The sequence below is a fragment of the Mustela nivalis genome (assembly GCF_964662115.1).
Source record: "Mustela nivalis genome assembly, chromosome: 1".
In the NCBI taxonomy this organism is placed as follows: domain Eukaryota; kingdom Metazoa; phylum Chordata; class Mammalia; order Carnivora; family Mustelidae; genus Mustela; species Mustela nivalis.
In genome coordinates this window covers 180401581-180415410 of record NC_139020.1, presented here as the reverse complement: position 1 = coordinate 180415410, position 13830 = coordinate 180401581, and the positions used below count along the sequence as shown (strand labels likewise).

Here is a 13830-nt window from a genome sequence, read left to right as displayed (position 1 = left end):
GGAGCATCACCAATTCTAAAATTAATGGGGTTCAAATCAAGGTTTCAGGGACTTAAGAAAAATAATCCAGGTTCTGGTGTGTCACACACCCAAGAGTTGCAAGTGAGACTCACAGGAAAACCAATTCAACATCAGCACAACCCAGGGTAGAAAAGACAGCTTAACAGCCCTCTTGTTCCCACCTAGAGAGATCAAACACCTGAGTTTTTCTTCAGGAGCAGATAGACTTGCAAGTGCATGCACAAACACGTACACATGTACATGTACACACACACACACACACACACACACCCTGGCAACTAAATTGCTCATCTAGCCACTCTGTGGATGTTTTAAATTTCTAGGCCCTAAAAATACACTAACTAGAAAAATCATAAATGTTGATTGCTGCTCTCTCTCTTTACATATGGGCATTATTTCCTATAGGATAGGACTGGCCAGCAACAGCTCAAGCAGGTGTAAGTAATATCGTCACTTGGAATTCTTCTGCTGGTCCACACTTGCTTGGAAGTTTCTAAGAGGAGACCACAGGACATCTGACGAAGGAGCCCTGAAAACGGAACCATGTTCTTTTCCCTGGCTCAAATCTACCCAGGCTTTCAAAGCTCCTCTTGAAAGAAGAGCCTTCCACCATCCCTTGCACATGCTTTCCAAACTACCAAGTCAATGACTACGTTTGGTTTGGAGGAAGAAGACACACACCTCAACTTTGTTCTCCTTCACCCACCACCAAGGTCAGGTTATTCAAGTCTCCCACGCCCCACACTTCAGGTATATATTTCTCGTCCTTTAGCAGGTACCTAGGCAAAAATCAGGGATGAACCACAGAAAAGCTACCTGCTTCTAGCAACACTGATGCTCATCGTATCTTTTTCCTAAAACAAAGTTCTCTATTATTTTTCCTTCTGAATTTGGGACCCCAAAACTCACACCAAACAGGGAAGAAAGAGGACTGCACAACCCAGGAGAAGATGCCACTGCCTTCAGGCTCTCCTCACCCTGTTTAAATTGGCTACAGTTCTCATCTGCTTCCAGACATTCCCAAAAACATAAGCACTGGCGGCACACGGCATTAGAAGTGAAACTGTTTTTTTAGCTCTATACATATACACAGTCTTCTCGTAATCAATTAATCCTTTCTAGCAGTTTTCCGAACATCTCTTCAATAACTATCTCCAGAGCGCTATTCTGAGCCTACCATCTGGGCCACAATATTGCAGGCATTCAAGCCACACCTAGAAAAACACAAAACCTCCTTTTTCTTCGTGCCCCCTTGCCACCCCTCCTGATTCTTTTTACCAGTGATTTCATTTTCCTTATCTGGGATAAAAGATTCTGATTTCCTTAGATACCACTGACATCCAGATGAGATACTGACCCATAGCTTTTAAACCCCAAATTGTAGGCTTTGTTTAAATGAGTTTAAGTGCCTAGCTTGAAAGAACAAAGAGGAACTTTCTTCTCAAGGGTAAGGAATATGTTCTCCTAACTGCCCAGAGAACCCTTCAAAGGTGGCTCTCTCCCTACCCTGCCTCAAAGACTCAGAAAGGGGTAGCAGGAGAATCCTGCTCTGCAGAGTAGGAAGGCTCAAGCTCATTTAAGTAACAGAAATTCTTAACTCTAGGGTCAGGAAACAACCCTTCCTTCCCTCGAAAAAGGATGTGAATCTGGCTCATTTGTCAGATATTTTGCAGAGCTGACCTTGCCAACAGCATTGGGACTTGAACTTCGAGCCCAGGAGATAAGAAGTCGAATATTAATACCTCTTGTCCTCTGTTCCTTTCCCTTCTTCTTAAACGCCAAGATTATGAAAAGCCCAGGAAGACGGCACTGGAGAAAAATAATGTAGTGTTCAAGAGAGGTCAATGGAATCATTAAAGCTAGAGGCTTTTAGCATTCAGGAATGGACAGGCCAATGCAAAATGAATATTTTCACAGTCCTTTCAAGAAGTAGAGATGGAGGGCAACTTTATACGGGGAAAAGAGACCTAGACCTCTCCCAGCCAAACTGTGGCCCACAAACACTAAAAGACTCAATGCCCCTGGATCAAACTATAGTTTGGTAAGAACTAGAATCAAATTTCTTCCCCCCACCCCTTCTGAATCAGTGGTTCTCATCTTTGGACGCAGGCAGCTGTTCAATAACACTGTGGCCTGGGCTCCACCTTGCAAGCAAGATTCAGATGGGACAAAGTTGCAATGAAGGCACTGTGCTTTATTATGTAAAATCTCCCCAGAGAGAGAATTAAGTAGACATCATCATGTAGATGCCCTTTTCAATCACCACCAAAACAGAGGTTTTTTTACCACCCCACGGTCCTGTTTCTTGTTTATAAAATAAAAGATAATCCTAGGGAGTGGCTTTTACAGAGATAGATCTATACAGTTAACAAAGTAACCATTCACCCATTCACTGGGTGTGCAGCAAGAGGAAGACAGACAAGAACAATTATGGAAGGAAATGTATTAAAACTGTATCACTGGATTGCACTCAAGTGGGAAAATGCCCATTATTGGCCAAAATAAGCTGTCCAGGGAGGAACTTCAAGACCTTCAGGTTGGTGCCAACACACACACACACATACACACACACACACACAATTTCAAATTATTTTGACGCTTCTCTCTTCCTAAAAGAGAACGATCTTATAAAGAGCTCTTATAAAGAATGATCACACAGGCAGTGATGAGGAAACGGAACGATCTTCCCCAGTCTTTATGACTTAAGGTTACAAACCCCACTTACGTGGCATTTTCCATAAACCTAGAAGTAGACATTCAGGGGAGGGGGGAAAAGAACTAAATAAAACATAAAAATAAATTAACCGAAATAAAAGGAGATGAAACATTGTGCCCTATGATTGACCCATGAAAACACAAATAACTTCTATTTCTCATCTTTCAGAAAGGACTCATAAGCATGTGCTGTTGATTATAGTCACCTCCAGCCACGTGTGGCCCTTGAGCACTTGAAATGTGGCTAGGGCCATAGGTAGAAATAATATTTGGATGCAGATTACATAAAATGTATTAATACTAAATTAATTTCAATTTTTTTTACGTGATTATAGAACATTACCTATGTGGCTCTCATATCTCTTACTGGACCAGGCTGCATTAGACCAGGCTTGCTTTTTGCTATTGAGCTCTTCTAAGCCTTGCCTGCCCCCTAGTGTCAGAACTCGGGCAATACAAGCAAGTCATTTTTCAAAATCTGTTTTAAGTACAATTCATTTTAGCATGCGAAGTAAGAAATAGCAGCTTACATGCACAGCTTTATTATTTGCAGTGTTCACCAATAACAAATTGCACTTGAGCTTCACCAAAAAAGTCCTGTACTAGAAATTACATTCCCCACTCAACTGTGAACCTTGGAAAGAAAGAGATTTCTCATGAAAAATTAGGCTAAAATAGTCAATCCAATCAAAGGTATCTGCAGGGTACCTATAAAACTTCAGCCATTATAGGGGCCAGAAACATGAGCCCAAACTTGGATGCAACCACTACTCTTCAATTTATCCTAAGTTAAAAATAACACAAGGCACCTGTAGGGGTTACTTTTTCATAAACATTTTGAGTTAAAAGCAATCAAGACCCAGCAGATTCAGGGAAAGCTCTTTACCTCTCCTGACAACTGTCTAAAAAGAGTAGGGGGGGGGGGGTGCCTGGGTGGCTCAGTGAGTTAAAGCCTCTACCTTCAGCTCAGGTCATGATTCCAGGGTCCTGGGATTGAGCCCCACATCAGGCTCTCTGCTCATTGGAGAGCCTGCTTCCTCCTCTGCCTGCTTCTCTGCCTACTTGTGATCTCTGTCTGTCAAATAAATAAATAAAATCTTTTAAGAAAAATAAAAAGAGCTTTGATAGAAGATCTGCCTGAGGAAAAGAGCTATCACCAGAGGTAACTACATTATCATGTGAACTGGGTCTGGTGCACAGGGAGAAGAGCAAAGCCTGTTCCATGAAAGTCCTCTATGTCCCACTATTCCTAAGTGGCCCAGAAAACAGCTGTTTACTGAACATCTACTGTTTCATTTCCTGAAGATTGCATTTTTTTCTTTGAAGACCCAAACCCTTACTCCCTCTCCCTAGTTCACAATGACATATATACCTCACTCTGCCTGTCTTTGTAATTTCCACATTGGTGTGGCTTCCCCATACACAGCCTATTTAGTTCAATTTTTCTCCTGTTTATCTGTCTCATGTCAGTTTAACTCATAGTCCAGCTAGAAGGTCCTTGAGAGAACAGGATATTCTCGCTCCCTAACACACCAAAGCAGCCAATTCCGCCATTCAAATATTCATCATTTATAATATAGAAAACAGGAAACCTAGGTTACCATAAATTTCAACAGTATGGAAATCTACAAAATAGAATACATTCCAAAGGAGAAGGCAAGTTTCAATAAAGATGGCTAACATGTTTTGAGCACTACCTATGTCAACACAATTCTTAGCAGTTTCCAGATATAAACACAGGCACGGCTTGGAGGTAACCTGCAGGGGCAGTTCCAGAGCATGGCAAGGAGGTCAACATCACAATCCAGACAGTGGATTTTGTTTTCCAGTGCATGGAAAAATCATGTGAACAATATACTGTGGTCTATTATGAACTACAGTTATGTCCAAAAAAAACCAACAACAACGATGTCCATACTTTAATTTAAAAATACTTTACCACAAAAAATGCTAACCATCCTCTGAGCTCACAGAGTTCCCATCACTGATTGATCGCAGATCCCATAGCAAATACAGCCATGGCAAAGTTTAAAATGTTTCGAGGACTACCTAAATGGAATTCAGGGACAGGAGGCGAGCCAATGCTATTGCAAAAAAAAATGGCGCCGGTACGCTTGCTGGATGCAAGGTTGCCACAAGCCTTCTGTTTGTTAAAAAACAGACAAACAACAACAACAACAAAACTCCAGTCTTATGGAGCACAATAAATCAAAACACAATCCAACTGGGTGTGCTTATGATGGACAGCTACTTACAACCCTAACACGACTCTCTCTTTCATTGTCCCCACTTTACAGAACAAGAGACTGAGTCCCAACTTGGCTTGATAGCCCGCCCAAGAAGAAAAGGAGAACCAAGCACACATGCAGCTTGTACAACTCATTGTGCCATAAACAATAAAATCCTCTACTTCTGACACGTCCAGTCTCCCACCAGCACCCCGCCAACTGTGACTGGCTAGCTTATTAGCTGGCAAGCAGGGGGAAATCTCAGACCTGTCACAATTCTTGGCACCCGCCCAGCTTCCCGCACCTCCAGGTCACTCGATCCCCAGCTTGGTGAGGCCTTATTTGTTAAATATTCCTTTTCTCCTTCTTGCCTGGGGTTGAGCGGAAACATCAGTCTTCATAAAGCAATGCTCTTCATTACAGTCCGCCTTTTAGAACAATGAAAAACAAGCCTTTGTCTCTTATACGCAATAAAGTTTCAACCTCTCCTGGCATTGATCTATTTCCCTGCACCTACCCACAGCCCTCAACTATTGTCAAAGATGAACATTTCCAGACTCCCTCTCCTTCTGGATGCCTCTAAATATATAAATAGCTACTATTTATGGAATGTTTACCATGCTAATCCACCCGCCTACTTTGTCTTATTCAGTCATCCTAATAACCTCATAAGAGAAACAAGTAGATCATTTCATTTTCACAGACGATGATGCAGGTTCAGAGAGGTTAAGTAGCCTGGACAAAGTCACACAGCCAGATGTGCAGAATCAGGATTCTATTTGACTCCAGAGCCCAAACACTTGATTCCCTTCTTCATTCCCAGATGCGCTCCGATTTTACAGGTTCTTTGTCCACCTGGACAGAGTATACTACATAGGAGGCTTACACCGAAACATATATTAAATAGTAGCTAAGCAGCACAGCATTTTTGTGCAATTTACACATCCCCAACCGGGTCCTACTTAAAGCTCCCTTGGGGAAACAGAACCACTGAAATGAATTTGCAAACCAGCAGCATCGAAGTTCCTGTCTCTCTGTTACATCAGGAGACAAGCTCTGGTTCTGATTTCAGAGGGGAAATTGTTAATTTTTGAAGTGTCCAGTTATTCCTAGGACTAAATCTCAAGTATGTGGGGTGCTTACTGTCCCAAACTCCTCACGCCTACCTACATCAGATGAAATTTCTGCAAAGATCCCCACAGGATTAATTCCACAGGATTCTCGAATTTCTGAAACAGCCTGTGTCTTTCCACCGCGTTACATTTGCTGCCCTCTTGTGGGGAAACGGTGCTGCTTACAGCAAAAAACAAAGCAAACCAAAAAAAAGAACCAAAGGAGAAACTGCTAGCGGAAGAAATAAGAGTTAACTCTGGCTTCCTTTCAAAAGAAACTGACCTATGAACTGTCCCCTTCACCTTTTCTATAGCTTGAGGCTACAAAAACCCACATCGTCTCACACTCAACCATTACCTCAAGTTAAAACACACACACACACACACACGCGCGCGCACACACACAGGTGGTCTTTTGTGTTTTCTATTTCCTTAAAAATACCACTTCTGGACTCTTACAGACGCTTATGAAAGCCATTTTGCCTTAAAGAAAAACTCCCACCACTTATCCTATGAAAATCCGGTGGGGTCTCATTAGGTTTGGTTTTTTAATGCTTGAAATAAAATAAAAACTTCAAGCCACACCTAGTACCTTATTTTCAAAACTGAGGATAAGTCCCACCTTCCTCCCCTTTATCTTGGCGAGCCCTTGTGAAGTCTCTCCTTGTTGATACCCAACCATCGACAAGCCACTATCGTCTAACTAGGGATTCCTGGGGCCACAGTTCCCTTAATTGGTCAGCACAAACCACAAAGCACTTGGGACAGTAACAAGAGGCCTTTTGGACACAGAGTCTTCTGCAGTTAACCCTCAGCAGCTTGCCCTGGAGCTGCGTTGGGTACCCCCACAGTGGAGTAAAACCTGCCCAGTTTCTCAGCATCTCTGTATAGACAGCCTCCCCCACCCTCCATTGATTCCGACCCTGAGTTTTCCATCAGCTGAGCTCCATACTAGGAAGAAAACCACATGGCCACTGCAAGGATACTAGACTTCCTTCCCCTGAAGGTCATTAGTGGACATTTATAGCAGTCCTCAACCCTCTCCCCATCTCTCTCTCTCTTTCACACACAAACACACACACACACACACACACACACACATACACACACACCCCACCCCCAAGCATCACTAGAATGGGAGGGATGCAGGGAAGTGGGACGGAATGAGGAAAGGGATGGTCAAAGCCCTCCAACATCCTCAATCTGCAAAAGCCTTTTGCCCATCATCGAGTAAACAATCAATAGAGCCAACAGAAAAGTGGATTAAAACATGCTTAGGGGCGCCTGGGTGGCTCAGTGGGTTAAAGCCTCTGCCTCTGGCTCAGGTCATGAACTCAGGGTTCTGGGATTGAGCCCTGCATCAGGCTCCCTGCTCAGCAGGGAGCTTGCTTCCCCCTCTCTCTCTCTGTCTGCCTGTGTACTTGTGAACTCTCTGTCAAATAAATAAAATCTTTTTTAAAAATGGGGTTATGGACATTGGGGAGGGTATGTGCTATGGTGAGTGCTGTGAAGTGTGTAAACCTGGCGATTCACAGACCTGTACCCCTGGGGCTAATAATACGTTATATGTTTATTAAAAAATAAAAATAAGAAAAAAAGAAGATATGATCCATAAAAAAATAAATAAATAAAAATAAATACCAAAATAAATAAATAAAATCTTTTAAAGAAAAAGAAAAAAATGCAATAGCTTAAACAAAAACAAACAGCCCACCAGCACATTAAGGGCGTCATCGGTCAGAAAGAGATACAAGGCCATTGAATGGACACGTTTTCATTACTAGATGGGCACAAAAACAAAACTTGCTAGCACCGGGAGTCGAAAAAGGAACAGGGAAATGGGCGTTATCGCACTGTGACTGTGGGTGGAAGTATAAGTAAGTCCAGAAGTCTAGAAGGTCGCTCTGGCACCATTAAACCACGAATGCGCTGCATCGGAAGCTGCCCCAGACGCACCAGAACTGCGGTTCTCCTGGTCCACCTGGGTCCCCGGCTAGGACGTTCTCCCGTTGCCCCGCCCCGAGATGCGCTTATGGGCTTGGGCTCCAGCCAATGGCCGCGCAGCGCACGAGACCCCGCCCACATTTGCGGGGGCTCCTTACACCTGCCAGCTGAACCCTCGGCACATTTCCCCTTGCAGCCTGCTGGAACTTTCCTCTTGCAGCCTGCTGGAACTTCCACCTTGCAGCCTGCTGGAACTTCCACCTTGCAACCTGCTGGAACTTCCACCTTGCAGCCTGCTGGAACGACGGCCTGTCTAGGACAACCTTAGCAGCCACAAATTGAAAATGTTAGCACTTCAACCACCGCGGGTTCTAGAAAGACTGCAATACAGGAGAATCCTCGAGAGGATACATTGGCCCCCGACCGCAAAGACTCAGGAGCAAGAAACAGACCTCCCTTTGCTGAGCCATTTTTGTATTCGGTGTGTTGGTTACAGCAGTCGGGCTACTCTCGCTAAAACATGTGCACGCACTTGAACTCAAGATCTCGCTACTAGGAATTCACCTGGCGTCGGAACATATATATTTGTATAAATACGGTAACAAGTCAAGTGTCCACAAAAATGGGAAGGGACCTAATCATGTATGGCATGTCCTTACCATAGAGGACTATGCGGTGTTACACAGAGTGATAGATCTGTAAGCACTCAAATGAAAAGATTTATAAACTCTGTCGTTGGGACGCCTGGGTGGCTCAGTTGGTTAAGCAGCTGCCTTCAGCTAGGGTCAGGATCCCAGCGTCCTAGGATCGAGTCCCACATCAGGCTCCTTGCTCGGCGGGGAGCCTGCTTCTCCCTCTGCCTCTGCCTGCCATTCTGTCCACCTGTGCTTGCTCTCTCTCCCTCTCTCTCTGATAAATAAATAAAATCTTTAAAAATAAATAAATAAATAAACTCTGTCGTTAAATGGGGGGGAAAAAATCAAAACAGGGGCATAGTGAGAGGTAAGTGCATACACACATACTAGGGGAAGTGTTCCTTTTTCCTGGAAGGACAGCTGTGATGCAGCTTGACTAGGCCATGGGACGCCCAGATATTTGATTGTACATTATTTCTAGGTGTGTCTGTATGGCACAAAAGGGTGGGAGAAAGCTGACTTGGTTCTTTGCCAGACTGCTGAGCTGGGACACCAGTCTTCTGGTGCCTTCACTGTTCCTGGTGCTCAGCCCTGCAGACCTGGACTAGAATACATCCCGGCTCCCTGGTTATCAGACCTTCAAACCACATCACTGACTTCCCCGGGTCTCCAGCTCGCAGACTGCAGATCATGAGATTTCTCAGCCAACACAGCTGTGTGAGCCAATACTTCGTAATAAATCTTTGTATCTCATGCATATCATACACATGCACTCATGTGTGCATGCAGTAAGAAAATGAGAACACTGAGCCCCCTGCAGGGAGGAACCAGTCCTGTCTCCTTTGATGGTTGTTCAGACAAGGGGTGAGAAAGATTTAAATCCCAAAGATGAAAGCAGGAGGAATCCCTTAAAAGCCAAAGGACATGTGCTGGGAATCCAAATAAAACCAGCTAGGAATTCTAGGGCTGAAAATTTCATTCCTTGAGCATGATTTGCCAAGGCTTTGCTCTGACTTCTTGCTGTCCCGAGGGCTATTGAGTCTTGGCTTATAGAGAAGATATTGTCCGTATTTCTTGTGCACATAATTCTAATCTTAATTTAGATTTATCTCTGTCCTTGTGCCTTCTCTAAATTCAAAGAAATGAGGATTGCCGCATGGATAAAAATTGAAGGTTCAGTCCTGTCCCCTGTTTCCTTCAACTCCTAATCCCTTTTCAACACAATCTCTCAAGCTGAGTTCCTGTTAGTCTGGAAATCTGCTCTGATAACCTGCCCCACTGAAATGTTCTGCCTGATTGCTACTCAGACTCTCAGCCTCCACCCAAGAAGAGATATGAATTAAACAGATAAGACTAATGACTTCAAACACTCTATCCTTCAGAACAAGCTCATCAAAAGATACACAGTGCCATGACCAACTAGCTGTAGGCACTTCACAGCAGCCAAATAGTATTGATTTTATGCTGATTCATTAAAATTTCAATTATTTTTCTCGTCTTCTCTGAACTCTCACTGGAGGCGGGAAAAAATGAACCATGAGAGATTTTTTAAAATCATGGTAAGCCTAATATGCTGTCTTAACCTTAAAATATCAGAATAACTGAGTGGAAAGCACAGCCTGGTATACGTCTGAGGGTAAGGATATCTAACAAACTTGATACATTAAACCCGTAAGAGGCAGAATTTAGGATTTTATCTGGTTGAGAGTCTGAGACTCACTTTTTCACTAAGCGGTCCGAGAAAGCCTGGCATTGCCACACTTCAAATTACTAATGCAATGACGGCTAACTAATTATTTGGCAATGAGTCTACAAACAAATAGAAATGGCTCAGGAAAACACATTGCACTGAGGAGTTCCCAAGTCTGTATCATTTTAAATGTAGATGTAACAATGAGAGGGGGAGGGGCAGAAACACACATACACCTGCACCCACACACAGAGAGACTCAAGTGATTATTTTCAACATTTTTAGAAATAAACAAAGTATACACAAGGGTCTCAAGAGAAATTACGAGAATGATTCTCTAAACCTTTAGACACATTTTATTTTAGGTCCCATGCAAAAGCTACCGTCGCTTTTTTTCTTTTCTTTCTTCTTTGTTTTTTTAAATCATTCACCATCTTTTCTCCACCAAGTGGTCTTAGATTATCTGACCGCTTCACTGTAGCCCTGGAAGTGTTTAAGTTTACCAGTAAAGATGTCCTGCCTTCAGAGGAACCTAGAGGAGTAATACATATGCAGAGAAAGGGACGCTCGATTTCCAGGATTCTTGGAGAAAAATCACTCTAAGAATGGAAATGTATTCAGGAAAGGAAAACACCTGGAAACCATCCTTTAAAAGTGTCTAGAACACTCTTTCAGCACCAAACCACTGAACAGCATCGCCCTGATGGAGCTCAGGTTCGCTCGGATTATTTACACACCATCAAAAGCTCTTGTCAATTACCTGTGTCTAAAATGTGGACACTGACGTTGGAAAGGGTTTTATTAATTGATCTCAGTGGTGCATAATGAGCTTAAAGGGCTTACCTGCGTGTCCCCGGAGGTGCTGGCTGGAGGCGGACATCAGCTTACAGCACACCATTAACACGTAGGCCAGAAAGAGCCAGTGTGACAGCAACACTGACTTAGCACAGACTCTCATCCTGGAGAGAAAGCAAGACACAAGTCAGTGAGGGCTCAGGGAGGTGAGGCTCTGGGGCAAACACGCAAGCACGACCTGGGGGAAACTGGAAGAAAACAGCAAGTGAGAGGTGCTCAGCGCCGGACTTCTTTTCCCCCAAGGACACTGAAGGCAAATCAAACCTGATTCCTACTGTGCGTTAACTCAATTTCCAATGAACGCTTCTTATAATTACGAGTTTTCCAAGTTAGCAACATGCTTCAATGAGAAGTCTATTTACGAAGCCCCACTGTGTAGCCTGACTTTTCCTCATAGAAGATGGGGGTAACATACTATTTTATATCATGAAATTAGAAAGCTACACACGAAGAGCTGGATTCAGATAAAATAGACATGGTTTCTGCATCTCAGAGAAATCACAGAAATGGTCACACTCAGCCTGAGACTTTTCTCCTGGTTTCTCTGAGTGCATATTAATAAATGATTTTCAGTCTCAAAGTTTGGTGGGAATATGGCCAAATATAGGCGAATGTAAAATAAATTTAATTTCTTATGGATGTCGACAGATGAACACATAAAGATGTGGTATGTATACACAACGGAATACTATTCAACCATGAGAAAAAAAGGAAATCCTGTTGTTTGCAACAATTCAGATGGACGTTGAGGGCATTACACTAAAGGAAATAAGATGGAGAAAGACAAATACTGTTGTATCCCACTTATATGGGAAATCTGAAAAAAGACAAACTCAGAGAAACCGAGTAGAGCGATAGTTAGCACGGGTTGGGAGGTGAGAAAAATGGGGAGATATTGATCAAAAGGTACAACTTTTCAGTTACAAGATTAACCAGTTTGGGGCGCTAATGTACAGCACAGTGATTATAGCTAATAACTCTTTATATATATACCCGAATGTTGCTAAGAGTCGATCTTAAATGTTCTCACCACAAAAAAGAAATGGTAATTATGGACAGGATGGAGGTGATAGATAATACTATGATCATCATTTTGCAATATATATATCAAATCAGCACATTGTATACCTGAAACATACACAATGTTATGTGTCAATTACATCTCTATACAGCAAAGATAAATAAACTTCACTTCATGCAGATGGAAAGTATCGAAACAGTTGCTTAGACAACTGAATTGTCAAATTCGGTTCACAAATGTGTATATACATATAGTCTACTATTCTCAAACAAACCCAAAAGAAATGAAATAAAAGGAAAATATCAAAAAAGCATTTTCAGGGTGCCTGAGTGTGGCTCGGTCAGTTAAGCATCCAACTCTTAACTTCAGCTCAGGTCATGAACTCAGAGTCGTGAGATCGTGCCCCAAGGGCTCTGTGCTCAGTGAAGAGTCTGTTTTGAGATACTCTCTCTCCTTCTGCCCCTCTCTCTCTCTAATAAATAAATAAAATCTTTTTTAAAAATGCATTCTCCCCTCAATTTTCTTCTTATTGTAATTGAAGGATAGTTGACATCTCCACTAATTTCCTCCTGTTTTTGACATTTTAGGGAAATTAGAATTAGATTAACTTTTGTTTGCTATTTTTTTTTAATTAACTTTTTCAGACAAAGTGGGGCAGAGAGTTTGGTATCTGAAACTCCAGTGACATTAGGCTCTGCCTGGCACAGGTATCGTGATATCTATGATATCATTGACCTCATCGTGTCAAGGGAACCCCGTATATTTATATTTATATTTATATGATTTATATACACACACACATATGCATACATATAATGCCATATATAAACACTGGTTGGAGTCCAGTTTGCCCCACAAGAGGCAGAGTTCCTGAAGTTCTGAAAGGAAGGGTGTCAGAGACCAGCAGCATCCCAACCAGAACCCTAAGACTGTGCCTGAGAGAAAACACAGTCTTAGGGACCTAGCACCCAAATCATACTCCAGAGAACAGGTTCTACCCCCACCCTTCTCTCTTGGCCTCTCGCAATGTAGTCAAATAGATCTTGTTGAAAGGTATCATTCCATTCATTGATGTGAGACTCAGTCTGCCTTTGAAGCAGGCAGGGCAACACAAGGTTCTAAGATCATATCTGAACAACTCCGCATTCAAGGAAACACAAAGTCTTGGCTTCTCTTTGCCCTCGGCCTTGGAAATCCTGAGCATTCCAAACTGACATGGGAACATCAGATCTCTCTGCTTGAAAGGCCCTGCAGGTGCTTTAATTTCTCAAAGCACCACCCTCTGTCTCCCCAACTTCACCTTGCACACGCGAGAGATAGACACCCCAGGAGCAGTTCCAAAAGTGGCAAAGAAAATAGGTGGGTCTACATGAGCTTCAGTACAAGCACAGCTGCCCCTTGAATATCACGTGTGAACTGTGTGGGTCCACTTACATATGGAGTTTCTGCCATACATTGTAGTATTATAAATGTATTTTCATTCTTAGGATTTTTTTTAAAAGACTTATTTATTTAAAGCAGTGGGGCAGAGGGAGAGAGAGTCCCAAGCAGACCCAATGCTGAGCATGGAACCAGACTCGGGCTCAATCCCACAACCCTGCGATCAGGA

The 13830-nt window shown here is 42.8% G+C and overlaps 1 protein-coding gene across 2 annotated transcripts in view; it reads right to left on the bottom strand.

The window, feature by feature from the left end:
• TAFA4 (TAFA chemokine like family member 4) overlaps positions 1 to 13830 on the bottom strand; it is a 184732-nt gene that overhangs the window by 118651 nt on the left and 52251 nt on the right. For both annotated transcript variants that reach the window (XM_082691333.1, XM_082691334.1), the window contains one exon: positions 11189 to 11304. In XM_082691333.1, the coding sequence (XP_082547459.1) occupies positions 11189 to 11304 (116 nt within the window). The remainder of the gene's footprint in view (positions 1 to 11188; positions 11305 to 13830) is intronic.